The sequence below is a fragment of the Formica exsecta genome, unplaced genomic scaffold, assembly GCF_003651465.1.
Source record: "Formica exsecta isolate Colony F162 unplaced genomic scaffold, ASM365146v1 scaffold149, whole genome shotgun sequence".
Classification (NCBI taxonomy): Eukaryota; Metazoa; Arthropoda; class Insecta; order Hymenoptera; family Formicidae; genus Formica; species Formica exsecta.
In genome coordinates, this window is record NW_021848818.1 from 1,158,407 (window position 1) to 1,180,688 (window position 22,282).

Below are 22,282 nucleotides of genomic sequence, written 5' to 3' on the forward strand. Positions count from 1 at the left end.
ATAGCTGATTTATTATGGCACAAAAAATATTATAAAGTTTATTATGTCAAAATTTTTTATTTCGAATATTTCAACATTAGCATAAATATATTAATGTATTTACTTTGAGCATTGTCTTAGTACTTGGTTATTTTTATTTAGATAAAACACATTATACAATTAAAAAGTTTTCAGAAAAAAATATAGTTTTTGTACTTATTATTTAAAAAAGATTATATCCAGGTATAGCATGAAAATATATAATTTCATTCTTAGTAATATTGCATACGTGCGATTTCATTGATATAATTACTAAAAATAAACATATTAATTAAACAAGATGCACAATCTATATAATATTTGATCAATAAATTGCGTTAAAAAATAATTTTACTTAAAATAAATATAAAATCGTATTAATAATCGAAAAATATTTATGATTATGGTAAGGAACATATAGATTACGTATAATGTAAATATAAACATGTGATTCATTAGTATGATATTTTACTATGTCTTATAGATAGTCTAAGTCTAAAATATATATATGTACATAATCCCATCTATAAATATATCTATACATATATAAATATAACAAAAACTTACATTAACTAAAAATTATTTTTTCTAGACTTTATTTTGATTACACCTGTATTTAAAATATGTATTATTTATATAAAATATTATATTTTATATATATTAAGGCATTTGTATAAAATATATAACTATATATTTTACGACTTATTTTGGCGCTTATAGTTCCTTTATCTGTTCATATTATTCATTCTTATTATAAAAAATATTGTGATATTAGTATTAGAATACAGCAGATTTCATTGATACATTTTCTCTATTAAATCAGCATACATGTTTGTAACTATATTCCTTCTAAGTTTTAATGTGGGCCCTAATTCACCAGTTGGAATTGAAAAGTCATGCGGAAGAATCTCGAATTTCTGTACTTTTTGAGCATTACTTATAGCATGTGCGTTTGCTCTTTTGATCGCTTTGTCGATTTCCTCATATATCTGAAAGAATATGTTTTATAATTTATATTATTTTCTGTATGATATGCGAGATATAAATGTTGTTTTAATCGGTTAACACATGTACAATAATATCATAATAGTTATGAGATTTTTTTAAATATCTAACTTACGAACGGATCACGAGAACTTATGACATCTGTGACTGTCTCGGCATTACTACCAATAGACTTTGCCCATTTTAATACATCGGGATTCAGCGTATCTAAAGGTTCACCAGTTTCGCTGTTCACATTGCTCTGAAAAAATATGATATAAATATCTAATAATTTATAAGAAAGTTTGCATTTATATACTTCTATATTTATACCTTGAGTGTGACAAGAACAGTCAAATATTTCCTTTTATCTCCAATTAACATAGTATTACTTAACGCTGGTAATTCTGACAATATTGCATGCTCTATATTTAATGGCGCTACATTCTCGCCTCCACTTGTGATTATAAGTTCTTTTATTCTACCTGCAAATATATATAAAAGTATACATATTACTATTGTTTGCTTACATAGCTTTATATATATTTGATTATTTTTAACAGGTATATTATTACATGATGATGATCGTTAATTGTATTCATTGACAAAAACAATGTTTTTACCGGTAATGGATAAAATTCCGTTTGAATCTATTTTGCCAAGATCACCACTATGTAACCAGCCATTTTTATCTGTAGCTTCTGCAGTTTTCTCTGGTGCATTTAAATAACCCATAAATACATGTCGTCCGCCCATGCAAACCTCCCCTTCACCATGTTCATCTATATTGTCCAATTTTGTATATACTCCAGATAAAGGAATTCCAACACCGTATAATCTAATAAAAAGAATTTTTGAATATGTTTATCAATTTTTGAAGATATATGAATAATAATTTTTAAGAGCGAATACTTTTATCGTAAATGCAATATAAAGAATGAAAGCAAATATGATTTACCTATATTCTTTATAATCGCCTATGGTATGAGCACCACCACATTCCGACATTCCATATGCCTCTATTATAGGTATGTCTAAACTCAGAAAATATTTTTTAATATTTATATTTAAAGGTGCTGCTGCGGTAATAAATAATCGGCATCTTTGTAGACCTAATGCTGCCTTTATTTTGTCAAAAATAAGCCATTTCGCAAAAATATAGCTCCAGTTTTTATAATCCACGCCATTCATTTTATTCATGTGATAATAAAGCCCTTGCGATTTTGCCCATCTAGCAATCCAAGTCTTTATTGCACCGTTACTGTGCGCCTTTTCTTGCATTTTTTCATATATCTTTTCCCATACTCTCGGTACCGCTAACAAAACAGTTGGTTGCGCCACAAGCAACGTTTCTACTAACGAACCTCTGAGCGCGTTTTTATCCGCAAAGTATACTGTACTTGCTGCAAGTACACTTGCTATAATGTCACATACCTGAAATTAATAGAACAATACATTATTATTTTTATTTTTCTCCTCATCGCGGTAAATATTACTATTGTGCTAATTATTATATCCAGATTAATAATTTCATTTGAATTATATATAATTTCGAAAAATCTCACCTGTGCTGCAATATGAGATAATGGCAAATAACTAACTACAGTCTCCGTCTTTGTTTTCAACTCCATCGTGGTAAACAGCGATCGTGCACCATGTAAGAGATTATCATGACTCAACATCACAGCTTTCGGTTTTCCAACAGTTCCTGACTATAGGAATAATTGTAAATTACAAATTAAATATATATATTAATGATTGGATATCTATTTGATTGATGTGACGAATTTAAAGTACCGTGTAAACTAAAGTACAACACTCGTTTGCTCCAATCGTCTTCAACACAGACAGTAATTTACTGTCCGATGCCCTTTTACCTATCTCTAATAAATCGTTCCACTGAAAAACACAAATACAATAATAAATCATATATTCTAAATGAAAAAAGAAAAAAATATCTTTTGGATAGTCATATACGCACGCTTAAAACATCTTTTTCAGTAGGTATGCCACTGTATTGAATGATCGCTTTCAAGTCAGGCAGATCTTTTTTTATTTGTAAGATTTTCCCCAATTGTTTCTTGTCTTCAACGACTATTATATTTGCTTTACTATGTTCAGCGCAATATTGGCATGCCTCCGGAGAATTTGTGGTATAAATTCCTGCAGCAAGTCCGCTAAAACAGAATAATAAATCATTTATTTCAAAAATTAATAAAAATGGTAAAAATGCACGCTGTTAAAAACATTATTATCGCTTTTTACTGTCGTATCGCTATAAAAATAATAACGTAAATCGTATGTGTAGAAAGTGCATTATTTAGATATAGAATGATCAGAATCTTTTACCCAGCATATATAGCTGCGAGATCGGCAATGAACCATTCCGGACTATTGAATCCTAATAAACAGACAGCATAATGTCGCTCCAAACCTAGTTCCAAAAACGCTTTAGCGACGGTTTTTACAGTCTGTTCGTATTCTCTGTAATAAAGATTGACGCATTGTTGATCATTGTATTGTTTATCATATTAAATGTAATTTTCGAACTTGTCGAACTTTTATCTATAAATTAATTCGAGATAAGAACAAGAGAGAGTGATGAAACGAATTTATATAATCAGTTTATATCTCGTAAAATTAGAATTAAAGAAATTAAAAAACAAAAGAATTTTATATTAATTTTATTACTTAATAATTTAGATAATAAGATAATTATTATCTAAATATTAACAAAATTTCTTTTATATATATACCGGTAAGTATACATGGTCCTCTTGCCATCGTCACCAAGACTAGAAACCAACGCAATATGATCGGGATAGAGATTTACTGTTTTGGTGAAAGCTCCAGGAATTGATACAGGTATACATGAATTATATTCGTTCTTGTCTAATTTTATTCGAACTTTACCATTAGATTCACATGTAGTATCCACGTCCGTAGCTAATACTTGATCAGGCCCTGAAAATAATCAAACAATATCTTATGTAATGCGGTTGCAAGGACATGGATTCATAAAAAATCATCGTACAAGAGGAAAAGAGGAGGATGTACATATTTTATTGCAGGAAAATTTCATAAATGATATTACTCATCTAAAGCATGAATAAATAAAAACTATTGTGCTATTGTGCGACTTTAATCACGAATTATAATTACGAAAGTCAATAAGATGCACATATAAATAATTTTGATATATAATAGTATTACCATCAAGTCCAGTCTCACTAGCCGTTGCATATCTGACCGATTGATTCATTTCCTATAAATATTCAATAAATGTTACATATATATTCTAAATATAAAGATAATATAATATTAATATTTTAAATAAATTGAAGAGACTTCTAGTCTGTCGTAATAATGGTGAATTATAAAGCGAGAAAAATGTGTATTTTTTTTTCTTCCGAAATATGAATATAACTTAAATATATGGCCGCAAAAGTAGTATGTTTTACCAATATTTATGTATCTATACTATCAGATGTAATATATTATTGTATTTAATAAAATGTAGATTAATAGGATATATCTAATATACTGTCTTTTTGAATCCTAGATTAATAAATAACTATAAATTTTGATTAATCTAGAAATCTTAGATTTCCAGGAAAAAAGCAAGGAAGAATAAGAAAGAACGCTTTTCGTCATTAAAACTTCAGCAATGCCATATGTCAACCAGATGTTCAAATATGCTCAAGATTCGCTCGATAATTTCTTTTCTCTTAATAAAGTCTTTCTGTTAACAAGAACATTATAATGTTACATTGAAAAATTGCGCTGTATAGGATATATTAGATTCATGTATATTATAAAAAATAAAATCAGTATCCCCGGGGATACAGAGATACTATATTTGCTTTCTCAGTAGAATTATCATTTACATAGTTTTGGCATAATGAAATAAATACATAAACGCATGCGATAGAAGAGATATTAAAACTACCATAATCTTTTTTCCGAAATTACTGATTGGTGTGACAAGATTGAAATTTTTTGTGAATACATTACAGATTCTCAAATTGAAATAGTGGAAATGTCGGATATACACAAATATCTCTCTTTAGCCAAACTTAAAGAAGTAGTGAAATGGTAAAGATTCAAATTTCAAAAAGAATTAAAAGTAGCCGGTATATCTAGTGTTTATGGAACTTAAATAATGACGATTTAATTTAAAATAACGCGATCGATTCAATTGTGCATTTTTAATATGTATATGTTGTGATACCTTATCGTATCCTGTAAATCCATTTGCAGTTCTATGGAATTGTATGGCTGACATTTTAACTAAATTAACAATAAATAGTGATAAGACATTAGCAAAATCGTATGATGTACGATGAATTTTTGTTCACATTTATTCATTTTCGAAATTTTGTTTTTTCTTTTTTTTATTAACAATAATAGGAAAATTATATTTTACTTTCAATTATCTTTTTTTATCACACGAGCTTGTGATTCAAAAACATTTTAATAATAAATCAATCGGTAATATTAAATGAATAATTTTTTTTTTTTAAATTATTTATCATATACATATACGTAAAATATGTATACATCTTTGAATAACGTAGAAATGTAAGTGTTAATAAAAGAGTAAAGCAAATAGATAGTATATAAAGAAAATAAAAATGCTCGCGTTATATTGATACCAATAAAAAGAGAAAAATTGCCAATAATGTAATTTTGTTACACGAGTTTAGATTAAAGATCAGCAAATATTGATGATATATGTGATTTATATTAAATATTACAAATAATGTTGCAAAAAATATTATATACTCGTTAAAGTGACATAACTTTTTTCTAGAAATATATATTTAAATTTTTGTTATAAATTTCATAATTTTTAAAATTCAATTTTTGTTATAAATATTCATAATTTTAAAAATTATATATATATTTATGAAAATGTAGAAAAAGATTTTGATTTAAAATATATATTTAACGAGGTAATATTACTCAATGAGTTGTTATAATATGACATTATAAAAACAGTTATAGTGCACAATACATAAGTATATAATGCATAGTACACATCAATTATTTTTCTAAAGAAAGCTTAGGAAGAATCATATTAATATGAGAAAAATAGACATTAATATATAAAATTTAGCACATCCACGGGATGATCAAACCGACAAAAATTTCGATTTCTAATTTTTTTCGCTATTAAGCTTTCTACTTTTGATTCAAATAAGACTCTAAATATTAAAATACATAGCGAGGATGTTTTAACTATTAATTAAAAACATATTACGCATTGATATGTATAAAATTTTGTATTATAATTTTGCACATTCAGAGAGTTATCAATTATTAGTTATTAGATTATTATTAGTTTTAACTTTCATCTTTTAAAATGATAAGCTATAACATTTTTTTTATTAAAGATTAATATTGCTTATTACAGAAGAAACTATATTCTAATCATCGATGTATATATGTGTAGTTGAAAGTTAATACAGAGAGAGAAAAACTAAGCATTTTTGAAGCAAATATCTAAATATGTCATATTTTATAATCATAAAGCGATACAATTATATCAGAAATGTTTTCGGCATCTCACGTCGTCTATTCATGTAAAGAAAATCATTACAATATGTATAAATAGAAGAGAATATTATATATATTGCAGATTTTCATACAATACTTACAGGAAAGAACACTGAAATCGAAGAAATTTATTTTAATTATGTAAGAAAATAAACCTACTTTAATGTGTGCTCAAATATATGTGCGTACGCAACTGATTCCGAAGAATAACTGAAGTACTGAAGTAACATACAGCTGTGATTGAAAGTCATTAAACATGATGTTCTAAAGACGACGCACAACACGATATTATGAGTTGTTTAAAAACAAAAAAATGCTTAAGTTAAACACTGCAAACATTGTCGATAATTTTTTGTATAATTATACTGTATATCGATATGGATAAGTGATATTTAAAATTTTGTAAAACATGCAGATCGATGACCGGCGACGACTACGATTTACAATGAACTTTATTTCCGTCAAACGTAAACATATGTCACGCGATAGATGGCCAAAGAGCACCCGCAAGATATTAGCATTTATTGGAGCCATTGCAGTATTACGTAAACTCATAAATTCCGTTTAATCGGCAGGCTGACGCAAGAGATAATGCCGCAAAAACACAATCTCATGTAAATAATGCCCCGATCGTGATATTGCTTCAGACGAGGGATCAATTTTTTTTTCTTACTGTACATAAGATCTACACATGACACATGAAAAAAATGCAGTTATCATGCGCAAAATCATAACACTTAAATTGCGAATACGGATAATAAACACTATACAAAGTTTGCGAACCGTTCGTCTATTTACAATGCTAATTATAATTGAATTTGAAATTCATATAATTTTTACCAAATAAAAAACTCATTAATTTATAAACAATACATGCTTTTTTACAAGCAATTGTTAAATAATTATTACATTCTACATATCCAGAAAAAAACTTCATACATATCTTTATCAGAAATATAGCAAGATACTAATTATTCAGATAAATTGATAATAAATACTTTTCATTTTACAGAAAGCTTTAAAATAAAAGAATATGTACATAAGAAAGCAATATAGATATATAATAACAATTTAATCTTGATCTTAATTAAGAATATTTGCTATTTTTATTAGAATATCGAGAAACGAAGCGATCAAAGGTCAAATCAAAGGTCTGCATGACTTTGCAGTCTAGAAAAACAAGTAGTTTTCTATAGCTTTTTGTGCGCTGAATCCAAATCCGCAAGGCAAAATGGCCTATCACGTCAGGTTTTCGAGAAAAATGGGATTAAAATTCCCCAAAAACGCGTCTTTTACCATTTTTGAAAATTCGTAGCAAACGAACCCAATATGCAAAAGAGTTCAGACAGGGCTAAAATAAAAGCTTGAACATTGTACTTTAATATAAAAATATCGAATCGTTTACCGCAGGTACCGTTGAACCTTAGACGCGCTTCGTTTTTAGGTGCAGTCGCACTGTGTTAAATAGAACAATTGCAATCCGATTACAAAACTGTTGCATTTATTAAGAGATATGCACTTATTATATAAGTGCATATTTCTGGATTATGCTCTCAATAAAATATACGTTTGCAACAATAAAATCTCATGCGGTTATTTGAAAAGTCATGTATATATCTACTTAAATCTTAAGTTATGAAGTTTTAATCGGTCGACAAAAGATATAGATAAAGGAAATAATATGAGATGTACATATCTATCATGAATATTAACTTTTTGCAAAAATCTACTTCTTACTACACAGTGTTCATTACAAACGATTAAAGTCTGTTACAAATAACGATATTCTTCGTCTAACGAAGGACAACGCGTATTCAATATAGCGTAGTATGGCATTTTCCAACGTAAAAAATAAAATCATTTGAATAGCAAACTAATTTATTCACAAATCTATATCAAGATTCATTAGGTCTCTCTTTAAATCTCTTATTAATTTCTTCATAATATTTTGTGTACATTATGAAAAAATTAATTAATAAGCTTTTATATATGCAATGCATAACAAGAAATCTAAATTTATCGCTTATTATTCACAAACCAGTTTCTCTGACACTCCTTATAAAACATAAATCGTTGATTTAAAAAAATAAAACAAATAATTAATTTAAAAAAAAATTTGTTCTATATTTCTTTGTTTTTTCATGAAGTATCAATTCCTCATCGATATATTTTTTGTGTGTTCTATTTTTCTTCGAATAACAATATCAAGGTTTTATTCACAATAATAAATGTTTTCTTATCATTACGTGATATTCAAAAAGTACACGTTGCATATTTGTCATATGATTGTATAAGAAATGCAAAATATTTAATTATACCTGAATGACTTGTAACTTTGAATCGTAGCAACTGCAGATTAAAATTAATAAACAGTTGTCGTCGAAAAACATATGTATGTATATTATTTTAAAAAACGAATTCAATCCTACACATTTTTTAAATATATATATATAGTATATATTTGCATATATAGATATGTGAATTATCAATACATGCCATAAAAAATATTCATATTAAAAATTTATTCAAAATATATTCACTTTAAAGTAAAATCTCATGATATTTAAAAAATTGCAAATATATATATACACATGTATAATGTTTACAATTTAAATTATCAAGTTATAATCGATTGACCAGAGGCTTATGCCTATAATAAAGAAATTATAGTATATAATATAGAGCCAGTAAATATTATTTTGGTAAAAAATATAAATTCTTATTACAGTTAATACAACTAATTAAATGACCCTATTTATACAATATAAAGATAAAGATTCTCAACTATTATGCAACATACCGAATTATTCCATGTATTGAGATTTACAAAAAAAAAAAAAAAAAAAAATTGGTCTTGATATACTATTGTAGATATATTTCATTACACTGAACAAATAGAGAATATATACAATTAATCGCGAGTTAAAAAATTAGGATGAGAGAAGGAGAGAGAGAAAGGATAATAGTCTCTTCCTACCTTTTTTTGCAAAGTATTACATATTTAAATAATAAAAGTATAAAGTATTTAGAAATTTTTGCGTATTTATATACATTTTTCATAAGTAAAAACCTAATATATAGCAGATTTTTTTAATTTTTTGATCTGTCATTACAGTCATATTAAATTATATTAGAAGCGAGAAGTATGTGACACAAAAAAATATTAAAAATTTTTTTTTGTCAAAACAGATCGAAATACCTCAGATTACAAATAATTATACTATCGTAAATCTCTAATAATATATGTAAATTTTCTTTCTGTCTTTAAAAAATCATTAGTAAGTATACATTAGAAATATGATACAATAAATTAAGATAATCATGAGTCAGATAATATAAATTTCAATTCATATAATAAAGAGTAAATCATTTATTATATGTAGATGTATGTATGTATATGTATGTACAAACAAATTTTCAAGTATAAAATAATGAGATTGTAATAAACGAAGATTATAGCCAAAAAGGCTCTAATCTGCAGATTAAATTAGAATTTAATATGATGAAAATATATATTAAAACATACGTGATATAATTATTAATCTTTATGTTACACATAAAATATGAGGTTGTGACTGTTGAACTGATATCAAGTTTATTATCTTAATTTACCTTAATTTATCTTCATTTATATTAAAACTCATTTATGAGCCGGATATATGAAAAAATAATATATTTCTTTCTCTTTCAGCCTTGGGATATTGATATCACAATTTGAAATAAATCATAAATATATTATGATAAAAATATTCAACAAAAAATTTGGTTAGATAATAGAGAAAATGAAAATTTTAACAAGACCTGCAAATATCATCAATTTCTTGTTCAGGAAATAATCTTTCAACTCTATAATTTTCAAAATACGTAATTAAAATAATTTATTTAACATTTTACACATAGCAGTATGATCGTATTTACGCAGGCGTATTTTTCTCTCTGTAATATATAATATTACAAAAATATAAACTTTCTCGAAGTGTAATTATTTAAAAATTTATGCAAAAAGATGAGATTCTAATATTTATTACAAATCTTGCGTACTTCAGTAGCAAATTTTGATTAATCGTTCCATTAAGAAAATATAATTGTATCAATATAATTTTTTTGATATCGGAAAAATCTATTATAAATCATAAGAACAAATAGTGCGCGCATATAGATACATATATATTTTTGTATTCTAATATTATAAAAAATATATAATACAAATCTAATATTATAAAAAATATATAATACAGGGCATTTGCGAGGTGTTTAATACGACAATAACGAATATGTCATAAAGATACGTTATATAAGAAAATATTATAGACAAAAATTGTAGAGAGGGAATCAAAAGAGAATCGCATAAATTTGAATACATTTAAAATGTTCGAATATGCAAATATTCAAAATATTAATATAATACATGAGTTGGCAATATTAGTAGTCAATACATTGTCGTTTAGTTACCTGAAAATTGATCGTAACCGGTCAATGTTACTTGAAAGCTTTAAGTTAATTGCTATGGGCTATGGGATTTTGCAATGGTTATAGTGCAATATGAAACATTAATGCAAAAGCATGCGTCGTCGCTTCGATAAGAATACAAGCATTTCCACAGTATGTATACAGAATCATGTCAAAAAAACTATTAAAATACAACCATTTCATCGTATTATATCTTATAGATGGAAGCTATTGACAAATAGATTATTAACTTCTTCATTTTGCATAATGTATTGCAGAATGTATATCTATTATTATTTCCATATGCGATGTATTATTAGATCTAGAAATTCTATGCAAATAGATCTAGTTGCGTAGAAGTAATCTAGAAAAAAACGCAACGCATACACGTGTAAAAAATGATTATTTTAATTTGATACGGAGAAAACTCGACAGGAAAATACTAATAAAGCCTTTGTTTTATATGTTAAAATTAATATAGCGCAAAGTTCATAATTCATAGTACACTTGCGTATATATAGTGTAATAAAATGTTAAAGTTCAAATTTTCCCAAATAATTGAAAAAGAACGCACGCGTGATAAAACCTTTACTACTGTTACTTTCTGCTACTTCGTTATTTTTTTCACGGACTCATAATTTTCGATGTTAAAGAGTAAATTGTAAATTAATGTTATATTAAAATATTTGAAAATCGTTTATTTGAAAACAATTATTCCGCTATTTTCAATCTTCATAATTTGCAATAAGTTCAATATTTTTCTAGAAAATATAAAAGGATTATTTCGAAGACATACCTATGAGATATTCTAACTTTTTAAACAAAGTTGTGAGATCAAATAAAAAGTTACATATCCTTTCTTTTAAGAAGAATTTCTTAACAGAAGAATTAACTAATTTAACTCTTTATTGCAACAATTCTGTGCGATATTATAAAAAGCTAAGCCTCTATATCATGCATAAAAATCAATTTTTTTATCACACACACATTTTACTCTTCTTTTATAAACCTTTCAATTATTCTCATTTTTATTTTATTGCAACTCAAATATATCTCTAGAGATGATATATCATGTGCATTATGTTATACTTACCCTGTCGCTCTCACTTCTCGATCACTTATTAAATGAACAGTTTCCACATGTACGACCTGTTCTGGATAAGGAATTGGATTACTCCGAACCGTATGGAAGCTCTTGCAATACTGACTTGTCAAAGAACTTGGTCTGCCTATGTCGATTACGCCACATGTGAACGTTTAATGCGGCGGGAATATATTATCGAATTCCTACGTAGCAATTCGTAATCGAAAAACCGGAATCAGAGACCGGATTGAATCAGTGAAATCGATATTAATCAGTAGAAATGTGCCGGCTAGATTCTTTACTTAAATCATCTTCAGCCAACGGTAAACAATCTATTATTTGTCTATGTTAATTAAGAAAGACCTAATAAAAATCAAAACTAATTCTACTATGGAGACGAAAAAATGGTAAGAGGAATACTACATTTTCTAGCATGTGCATCAATATCCGAAGATTCGTATTTACTTATCGCGTATTATTGTTATTTGAATATATTTCGTAGCTAGATAGACTTAAATTTATTAGAGACCTAATTTTATTTAGGATTAGAAAACGTATAGTAATAAAATAAGTAAACTCAAAATTGTAATTTACTGATTTCGATAAAACTTTATGTAAGTACGGCAAGCTTCCCCGAGTATATATCTTTTTCTAGAACAGATTAATCATTTCCGAGATAATCAGGCTCAAAGTTTATTGGCGACAGTCTAAAGTCTCGAGTAAAATGTTTATCATACTTTAATAAATAGATGTTTATGGTATAGTGATGTCTATGTAAATCAATCATAAATATTCGTCTGATGAATAAAATTATCACGTTATATTTAATAATGAAAGTAGTAACGCGACACGATGTTTAAATATTATTTATCTTTTCACATCTGACAATCTCAATCTGTAATGCATTAATTCCATGCCGATTCTTCTTTTATAAATATAGTTGAGTAACATAGATGAATAAAGTGAAAAGAACAAGCCGAAACTAAAAGTCAGCGATTGATCTTGTAGTATCGAATATAACATATCGCGTTATGAAATGTTGCAATGGACAATATTCTATTCTATTTGAACATACAGTTATAATAAATTAATAAACTTATTGTTAATTATCATTATTCAATCTTAGTTGATTGTCCTAAATGTTCCTTTCTCTGGAGCCAGCCAAAAAATAAAATTTTAGTGTAACACATGACGAATAAAAGATGTTTTTATCCAATTACAAATTAACTAACTTGAAAATCGCGATGTACAGGATGTTAAAAAATTAGACCAACAAACTTTGAAAGTAAAGAGAACTTGAAAAGAAATATTTTTTGTTAATACTATTTTTCTCTCCGACGTTTAGTTTCAATACTACTATATTTTCTTCTATTTGTGCCAAAACTCGCTCTTCAAATCGCGGAGTTCTCACTGAACGTTGTCTTTGTCCATCCGATTTTCTAATAAAAGAACCATTCTCTCGTTTATATCAATGAATGGACTAAAGATCTCTGCTCTATTGAGAGTTTGAATATGATATAAGAACAAAACAAAACAGAGAGAAATATCATTAACAGAAAATGTTTATTATCGAGTCCTCATTTACCTTCAAAGTTTATCGGTTTAATTTTTTAACACCCTGTATAAAAAATAATTATTTATTTCTTGAAAACTTTTAATATAAATCTATTTTTGTCTGAAAAGAACAACAATATTCTTAAATTCATTATGCTGGCTCCAATTATTTCTGAAACTGTTGAATGCCATCTCTTCCAAAAAAAAAAAAAGTGTAAAATCAATATAATACAATATATGATTTTTAATATAAACAATTTTTGAATGTGATGGTCAATGACTAACAAAATCAGTGATTTTTATGGTTTAAGCATGTTATCTAATTTGCATAGAAGTAACACATAATTCATAGCAAATCATCTTTTATTATAAATGGAAATGTTTATTATCTATATATTATTTATATGATTGTATTCATATCAAAATAGATAAATCAAATTGATGGAGGTATCTTATGAAATCAGTTGAGTAGAATATATATGAATTAAATAACATACATTATTGAGATCCTGTTGATAATAATGCTAAGACTGCGCTAGTAACTCCTACGGAAAGTATATAGTTTACTGCAGGTGTGAATGTTTTCAGAATGTAAAACGAAGATACAATAACGAATGCCAAGAAAAGGGCATTATTGTAGAAAATTGAAAATGTTGTTGCTTCGTAATCCGCCACTTCGTTTTTCTTCCACAAAATTCTAGATATTTAAACATTATGTATTAATACATATAATATGCAGAAGTTATGAAAAATAATCTTAGAATGACATCATCTGTGTTCAAATTGATACTAGTAATTATTTAGAAGATACTAAATTCAAAATATTACTAATTCATTTGTTACTTATGTTTCAGAAAAATATAAAGAAAAATACAAAAAATATAATACCTTTCATCTTTTTCTTTCTTGCTCATCTTTTTATCTTCTGCAAGTTTGCGGCTTATTTCTTTCGTTACAGCATCTTCTCTTTTTACAGCAATCTGTATATGTAAAATATACAAAATTATTATATTTTTATTGTTATATAATTATACATTCTTATCATTATTTCTAAATATGTATTATAAATATATATGTATATACCTTATGCTTGAGGATGAATTTTGTATTTTTATATGCCAATGCAAGAGCATATGTACTTGCCAATGTAACCAATACAAAAGAGATTAAATTGGAATATAGATCAATTAAGTGTATTCTCCAAAACAACCCTATAAACATATATAATATATATTAAACACATAATATATATATAGTTAATATATATATAGTAATGAAAACTAAAAATCTTATATTTATTTGTGACAATAAAAACCAAAAAATCAAATATAAATGAACAATGATACAGTGGAATATAAGAAATTATAATATACTTGTTATTATAAAATCAGGCTTAAAAATTATGTATTAATAAAAGAAAATTCTCTGATTTAAATATATATGTATATTGGATAATTTAAAATGACATCGTAAATATTAATAATAAATAATATTAAAAATATATATGTAATCATAGAATTTAACTACTATATAGTAATCCATTTCTAAGACATAACCAATCCAATTCCAGTTAACTGTATTTTAAATCAGATATCATTATAAATCATACATAAAACCAATGTAAAATTTTGCAATAAGTCTGTTCACGCAAAAAAGAATGATTAAAAGATAAGTTTATAAATCTCTGCGCTCACAGATGGGTATCGCCGACACGATGAAAGCATTGCCGTAGAATAGCGCCGAGGATTTCGTCGAGACATTTCTGGAGAAATCCTGTAACAATAGCTCCTCTTCTTTCGTAAATGCCTTAGACTTTCCCGACATTTTCAATAATTTATTGGCAGGTAAAAGATCGAATAACCAAACAACTGTTCGCTGCGAGAATCGAGATGCGACAGCCAGAAACAAACGACACGCATGCGTAAAGAGACGATGTGCAGACGTGCGATATGACGACGTTGGACGACGTTGGACAACGTGTCCAGCGAGACGTCATTGCTATCGACAGAGAGAAACCTGAGAGGGGCCACGCCGCCGTTTTTCCTGTAACGCTTTCTCTAGCCGGTACAGTGGCGCTAACTGGATCCATTTTAGAGCCGGCGGAACTACGTGGCCGGATCCACTTTTCGGTGCCATGGTAAAACGATCGATTGGTGCATGTCCGTGCTAGATCCACAATTATGGATCTAGCACGGACATGCACCAATCGATCGTTTTACCATGGCACCGAAAAGTGGATCCGGCCACGTAGTTCCGCCGGCTCTAAAATGGATCCAATTAGCGCCACTGTACCGGCTAGAGAAAGCATTACAGGAAAAACGGCGGCGTGGCCCCTCTCAGGTTTCTCTCTGCTACTTTAGACTTTAAGAAACTAAATTTATTTTAGAGTAAAACTTGTGAATTGTAAAAATTGTAGTGAATAAAACAATCCTTGTAAAACAAAATAAATTATTGTGTATAGTTTTGTAATCTTTATAATGTTGAGTACGATAAATAAAATAAATTTCTTTCTTCTAATACAAAATAACATTTGCATAGAAAATATTTTTACCTTGTCTATTATCCTTGAACAAAAGCATCTCGAGTACTTACAAATAATATATTTAATCTAGAAACAAAGACTTTATAAAGTTTTATGCGAGAATGTTATATGTTACATAAGTATACTGATAGCGTTGACATAAATTTTAACAATACGCAGTAGTCCAAGAGAAAGTGTTCATCACTCTATCACTTTGAAAACTAAATTTTGAATCCAAATTTTCTAAGATTTATTTTCCTTTTTTAATATTTATTTGTATTTATTAATATTTATTTATTATTAAAAAATAATGTATAATATTTAAACGTATGATATATTTAAATGTACGATATATTCGATTTATGTCGCGTTTGATGCTATATTTTAATCGCATAAATCTTATCAAACCATTATAATTATTTTCAAATCGATAAAATACAAAATAAAAGTTTTAGTTTTTATTTTATGTTTATGTATTGTAAATAAGGAAAGATCCTCGTTGCTGGAGAGTCGTCGAAAGCGAGAGCGAGAACGAATGAAGAGCAAGCGAGATGACTAACATCAAAGAGTTCCGAAGTCTCTCTCGCGAGGCTCCTTTTATCTCTAATCTTTCATATATATATGTCATATTACTATAGAAAATAAAAGTTTTGTATTTCGTATTTTTACCGTTCATCATCATTCATGATAAAGTTCATGACTAACTTTAGCAAGATAACTTTGGCAAGGTCGCCTCGCGCTCGCGTGTGGTTGGTGCCTCTGGTTCTGGTGTAACGTCAATCGGCAGGCAGTGTGTGTCATCTCGTTTTGCTATCGTGTGTCATGTTTGACAGATTAGTAGCGGTTTCCCATTAGAGTTTTCAGATTCCTAAGGAAACTCTTTAACAAAATTATCAGTGTTATGACACGCGTCCCCTGATATATATCTGGTGTGTAAGAGTCGCGTGAAAACTGAGTGAAGTATGGATACCGAGAACAAAAAGGTGCAATCCGCGACAGATGCGTCAACGCCGACCGAAAATCATAATAGCAATAAAATTCGTAGGAGAAATGTACCGGTTGAATTAGCGAGCTTCGCGATCAAGGAAGACAATTTGTGCGATCGTGTGCCCCTCGTGATTCTGCCCGACTCCACGAAAGCGTGGTACGACGGTACCGCGCCGCGGATACCCGATGTCACCGATACGGCCACGTCGGGTAAACAACAGAACGGAGTAGTGCTGACTCACGAAGATGATCGCGAATTGAATGGCAGCGCTTCGATGGATCCTCTTATCAATCGCGAGAGGATGAAAATGAGCGTTATTCACGGTAGCATCGCCAATCCGGATCTAACTCTAGGAGAGCTAAGACTACTTGGTTGCAGTAGCGAAGGCTTCGTTAACGGTACTTTGTCAAGGTGACCAATACATTATGATCAACAAGGAACTATACGATGATCTTATTCCAAGCTTTATTGACAGATTTTGAGAAAATTTTTGACAGTTTTGACAGTCTATCTATGGTTATCAATATAGTTTATAAATATAGATAGTATTATTTAAACTGTATCTTGTAATGTTATTTAAAATTGGTTCCTTTTTGAGAATAATCTTATTTCTTGTAAGCCAAATCTTAAAATCAAAGATGATCTATAGATGATATACGAAGGATACTGTGGCCAAAACTTTTGAGATTAGTACAAGAGGAGTTTATACCTGTTAATGAATTGGAGACCATACATACTTGTATACCGAATGAGGTTTATCAACAGATATTGAAGGATGTAGCACGTAGCGGCAGCCATATTTCACAGAATGCAACAGAAAAGGAAACAGAAAGTTTCCAAGAACAATTGACGCAGCTTATGTGCTGGGTACTTCATAGACATTCCGAATTAAAGTTAGTTTTTTTAAGAGCACAAATATTATTTTTTTTAAATACGAATTATATAACTTATCTCTCTTATTGTGTAATATAAAATAAAATAATGCGTACCTAGTTACTACCAGGGATACAATGATATAGCAGCAACTGTGTTACTTGTGATGGGATTACAAGCAGGCTTGTATGTGCTTGAAAGTATATCATTAGAGTTCCTGGAAAGATTTATGGAAAAAACTATGGAAAAAGTAAATCAAGAGTTATTCTATATATTTGCATTATTGGAACGAGTGCATCCAACGCTCCTGGAACATTTAGAGAAGTTAGTTATACATTGAAATATAACACTTTAGATTTTTTATACATTATAATAACTAATTGCAGAATTATTTTTTACCTTAGTGTAGAACTGTTTCCACACTTTGCTTTGGCTGAATACACAACATGGTATGCACACAAATATGCAGAAAACAGGATATTATTACATAGATTATTTGATTATTTCCTGGGCAGTCCTCCACTCATGCCTCTCTATCTAAGTACAGTAATTGTTGCACATAGAGCTACCGAAATTTTCAATACTACACCTGACATGGGACACACACATAAGATATTATGTACGGTAAGTATAATAAAAAAAATTTGGCAATCAAAAAAATAATATAATTATAGAAATTTATATTTTCAGTTACCTGATGACTTGCCATTTGAAACACTTTTAGTCGAAGCAAAAGATTTATATCAAAAATATCCTCCTGAATCTATCAGTAATGATGTCAAAGATTATGATCATAAGAGAAAAATTAAAGAACAAGAATGGAAAGCAAAGGCAGAAGCAGGTCGTCAAGAGAGAGAAAGACAACGAAACTTAAAAATTGTCCAGTCAACACCAAGGATATCTTATCGTATCAGAAGTTATAAAACTATCACTGTTGTGACTATTTTAGCTTTGGGAATATATGCCTTTATAAGATCTTCGACAGGGCTTAACTGACATTAAAAGATATTATCTGTTGTAAAAAAACTTTTACAACAAGAGTTTTTACACATTTTTTAAAAAGACTACTTTAATATATTACTAAATAATGATTTAGATTGAGAAAAGATATTAAGATTGAGTAAAAATAAGTTTTACCATAAAGGAATGAAATAGCAAGAAATTATATATTGCTAGAAGAATAATTACAAAAAGTTTGATTGTTTCAGCAAATCTGTTTTAGAGTACAAGAATCAGAATTTTATGCATTCCTATGCTGCCTTTGTGCTGTGTTCTTTGGAGGTTGACCTGAACTTTTCACGTATATATGTTAAAAAAGAATCACAAATACATAAAAACTTAGTGAGGAAAAAAACAAAGCACATTATTTCAAATATTTAAAATTATTAAAAGTACGAACATGTAAAATCAGTGTTGCATTTCAAAATTTACTTCTTAGAAGAGAGTTGCGTTCGGTTGACCTGTCAGGACAAAAGAAACAATTTCTTTGTTGTGATGGTTAATCAAACACTATTTTATTCTAAGAAGTAAATTTTGAAACGCAGCTTAGATGTTTAGGAAAACTTTAAACAAAATATATATGAAAGTTTCATATATATATATATATGTATATATAGATTGTAATTACATTATTACAATCTGTGATAAAAAAATTTTATATATTGAGTTAATTATTGCAAAAAAAAATTACAATATAATATTATAATCAATAAATATCTTATTTTTCAACAACATTTATTTATTATCACCATTTATGATATGAGTTTTTTGTTTGTTGTAATAATTTACATTATTATTACAGTAACATTTCATACAAATGTGTGCGTGTGTGTGTGAAATTAATGTGTGTTATACATTCATCAGAATGAATTTAATCAATACTGAGATGGTATCAGAAATAATGAAATGATATCAATGCCTAGAAAATTGCAGAATATTTACTTTTTATCATTTTGTACATAAATGTAGTTTTGCATAGAAACATTTTTAATGTACTCTGATAAATGTTTATTACATGTTCAAAAATAAGATATTTATACCAAAGAGAGAGAGAAAGAGAAATATATAAATTGCACATATGGATAAAATACCAAGAGAAAATTTTGAAATTATAGTAAAAATCTTAGAAAGTTTATGTATCTGTTAATATACTTCCTACAATAATACTTTACACACACGTTTCTTGATTTTCAAATACTATTCTAAACCATCATAAGCGTTTATTGCATACTATAAATAAAGATGTAAATACAACATTGACATGTTTATGATAAAATGGGTTTGTGACTTGTAAACTGTGGAACTAGGATTTCATTGTTATTCTAACTGTGCTATGTATCAGCTATTAAATATACACATACACTATTGTATATAATATGGAGAGACTTGACGTGAATATAATTATTATACATCACTAGTCATATTAATTACATCTTTGTTTCGTGTGAGATCATACAATTAGTACAACGTAAAAATGGATAGACGTGTACATATGTACCGAGTATAAAAATATATATGTATAAAGAGGAAATATAGTATTATATTTATAGGATATGAGGTGAGAGAGTTAATGAGTGGAAGTATTGATATTTACAAAGTGTTTTTTTGTAATTGCACTACTTTATAATATTTCTGATTGAATTGGTGGCACGTTATGTAATGATATATTTTAATGAACAATGTAGTTAATAAAAATATATTTTCAATTACAATGACTTATTTCTCATAATAAATGAATCATTCAACTTTAATTTTACAGAAAATTATTTTGTTGGTTAAGTAAAAACATTATTCGAATAAATTTCTTACAATTTTAATCAATTTCTCAATATTTTCACATTTAGTGTCACTTTTTTATTATATTTGGATGTTAATTTATATCAAAACCAAATAAAAAAATATTAAGATATTAATGTTACCTAATTTGTTGCATCCTTTTGTGTCTAATAAAAATCAATATTATAACCATGTTACACTTTTAAAACTGTCGCAATGTATGCTAAAATATCAGGATTTTTTAAGATGTTAGTATGATCTACTTTAGGAAAATCTTGATAATAAATTTTTTGTTTCTGTGATTTCTGCCAATGTGCACATGCTTCCAAACTCCTTATATTTACAGTTCCATCTCCATCTCCAAATATTAATTGAGGATAGCCATCTATAGCTGTGCCTGGTTTATAATACAACCTGTAGAAAAATGTATATAAATTTTAAACAAGCTCTTACCTCTTATAAATCTCTAATATCTCTAGTAATTATTTTAATTATCTAAATTTTCTATATAGTAAAAATGACATACTTTTCCACAGTTTGCACTTTGCTGCCATATAAGCAATGTACTTCAACACCTGGTGCTGTAAAATCTAATTGATATTTCTCATTGTCTTTTTTGAATTCCCAAGCGTTAGGAATGCCTATGTCTCTATAAGAAAAAATATATCTCAAAATATTTCTATACTAACGAGAAGCATACAGAGATATAATGATTATCTAAATAAATAATCTACCGTACATGAAATATTGTTGTAAATTATTCAATGTGTAATTCTTTAAATCCGATTGTATCAAAATTTCTGTTTCTTTCCAAAATAATTTTGAAGGTAGTAACCATCCTAAGCTTGGACTTGTTATCTGTTCATTTCTTAATATACTTTCACGAAGAAAATATGTACCTAAGTCGTCTCCTATAAATTAAAACAAGTAGAGTTGTGCAAATTAAAAACTTGCACATTGCTTCCTCATCATTTTATCTTACAATGCTTAAGCTGCTTTAAGCATGCGGATTTTTCAATTTTTGCTTCCTCATAGAGGAAGCTTTGTGAGCGAAATAAAAATTAAAATAATTTCTTTCACCGATGCACACACACACACACACACAATAATACATACAGACATTTTTTTAGGAATATGATTTTTCGACGTTTTGGAACATTCTAAACACATTGGCATAGAAAACTCGAAAAAAAATTTTGTCACGAAAACAAAGCTTCCTCTATGAGGAAGCAAAAATTATATGAATCATTTAAAAAAAAAGAATTAAATTTTTAAAATTATCACAGAAGAAATAAATTTTATATATAAGATAAGAAGTGTTCATATATCAATTAAGACTTTGAACAGACTTGGGTTGTATTTCCTTGAGAGAAGGATTTAATTGAATCTCCTTCACCAACATGGGGATGGCGAATATTCTACCGTGTTACACGTCTATCTACGTCGACGAGATAGCATCTTTGAGAACATTCCGACG

General features: G+C 27.9%; 4 protein-coding genes across 10 annotated transcripts; 1 reads left to right on the plus strand and 3 right to left on the minus strand.

The window, feature by feature from the left end:
• Positions 1-167: 167 nt before the first annotated feature.
• On the minus strand, positions 168-12,456 carry LOC115246385 (long-chain-fatty-acid--CoA ligase ACSBG2). 6 transcript variants are annotated; one of them, XM_029825174.1, is made up of 14 exons: positions 12,104-12,440; positions 5,234-5,292; positions 4,216-4,267; positions 3,916-3,966; positions 3,759-3,797; positions 3,352-3,486; positions 2,984-3,179; positions 2,800-2,901; positions 2,568-2,714; positions 1,961-2,436; positions 1,626-1,840; positions 1,336-1,487; positions 1,139-1,264; positions 168-1,007 (listed from the first exon to the last, which is right to left on the minus strand). In XM_029825174.1, the coding sequence occupies exons 5-14, from the start codon at positions 3,770-3,772 to the stop codon at positions 813-815; spliced, it is 1,758 nt and encodes a 585-aa protein (XP_029681034.1). In that variant the 5' UTR covers positions 3,773-3,797; positions 3,916-3,966; positions 4,216-4,267; positions 5,234-5,292; positions 12,104-12,440; the 3' UTR covers positions 168-812. The 6 variants fall into 6 exon arrangements, with proteins under 6 accessions (XP_029681034.1, XP_029681030.1, XP_029681029.1 ...); XM_029825170.1 differs by having other exon boundaries at positions 3,759-3,966; positions 12,104-12,456; XM_029825169.1 differs by lacking the exon at positions 12,104-12,440 and adding an exon at positions 6,721-7,335 and having other exon boundaries at positions 3,759-3,966.
• Positions 12,457-13,875: 1,419 nt separating this feature from the next.
• Positions 13,876-15,609, minus strand: LOC115246396 (translocon-associated protein subunit gamma). Its single transcript, XM_029825197.1, has 4 exons — positions 15,343-15,609; positions 14,732-14,859; positions 14,537-14,628; positions 13,876-14,345 (listed from the first exon to the last, which is right to left on the minus strand). Exons 1-4 carry the CDS (start codon positions 15,470-15,472, stop codon positions 14,147-14,149), a joined length of 549 nt encoding a protein of 182 aa, XP_029681057.1. The 5' UTR covers positions 15,473-15,609; the 3' UTR covers positions 13,876-14,146.
• A 1,265-nt stretch (positions 15,610-16,874) lies between these two features.
• Positions 16,875-19,716, plus strand: LOC115246389 (TBC1 domain family member 20). Of its 2 annotated transcripts, none has more exons than XM_029825180.1 (5): positions 16,875-17,555; positions 17,807-18,050; positions 18,151-18,354; positions 18,417-18,654; positions 18,721-19,716. In XM_029825180.1, the coding sequence occupies exons 1-5, from the start codon at positions 17,132-17,134 to the stop codon at positions 19,024-19,026; spliced, it is 1,416 nt and encodes a 471-aa protein (XP_029681040.1). In that variant the 5' UTR covers positions 16,875-17,131; the 3' UTR covers positions 19,027-19,716. The 2 variants fall into 2 exon arrangements, with proteins under 2 accessions (XP_029681040.1, XP_029681041.1); XM_029825181.1 differs by having other exon boundaries at positions 16,885-17,555; positions 18,435-18,654.
• A 505-nt stretch (positions 19,717-20,221) lies between these two features.
• Positions 20,222-21,723, minus strand: LOC115246402 (group XV phospholipase A2-like; the record flags this gene model as incomplete). Its single annotated transcript, XM_029825210.1, has 3 exons — positions 20,222-21,219; positions 21,332-21,454; positions 21,545-21,723. Coding segments are annotated over 3 exons (522 nt in total), but the record flags the coding sequence as incomplete, so codon positions are not given.
• Between the last annotated feature and the right edge of the window lie 559 nt (positions 21,724-22,282).

What these genes read in the sequence shown, in the direction of transcription:
- LOC115246385 (XM_029825170.1), bottom strand. Translation starts at nt 5,287, where the DNA reads ATGTCAGCCATACAATTCCATAGAACTGCAAATGGATTTACAGGATAC. An exon ending in TATCTCATATTGCAGCACAG is followed by an intron (nt 2,437 to 2,567) that starts GTGAGATTTTTC and finishes TATTAATTTCAG; the next exon opens with GTATGTGACATTATAGCAAG. An exon ending in GGCGATTATAAAGAATATAG is followed by an intron (nt 1,841 to 1,960) that starts GTAAATCATATT and finishes TCTTTTTATTAG; the next exon opens with ATTATACGGTGTTGGAATTC.
- LOC115246396 (XM_029825197.1), bottom strand. Translation starts at nt 15,472, where the DNA reads ATGTCGGGAAAGTCTAAGGCATTTACGAAAGAAGAGGAGCTATTGTTA. An exon ending in AATTCATCCTCAAGCATAAG is followed by an intron (nt 14,629 to 14,731) that starts GTATATACATAT and finishes TTACATATACAG; the next exon opens with ATTGCTGTAAAAAGAGAAGA. An exon ending in AAGAAAGAAAAAGATGAAAG is followed by an intron (nt 14,346 to 14,536) that starts GTATTATATTTT and finishes TTAAATATCTAG; the next exon opens with AATTTTGTGGAAGAAAAACG.
- LOC115246389 (XM_029825180.1), top strand. Translation starts at nt 17,132, where the DNA reads ATGGATACCGAGAACAAAAAGGTGCAATCCGCGACAGATGCGTCAACG. An exon ending in TAGCGAAGGCTTCGTTAACG is followed by an intron (nt 17,556 to 17,806) that starts GTACTTTGTCAA and finishes GATGATCTATAG; the next exon opens with ATGATATACGAAGGATACTG. An exon ending in CATAGACATTCCGAATTAAA is followed by an intron (nt 18,051 to 18,150) that starts GTTAGTTTTTTT and finishes ATGCGTACCTAG; the next exon opens with TTACTACCAGGGATACAATG.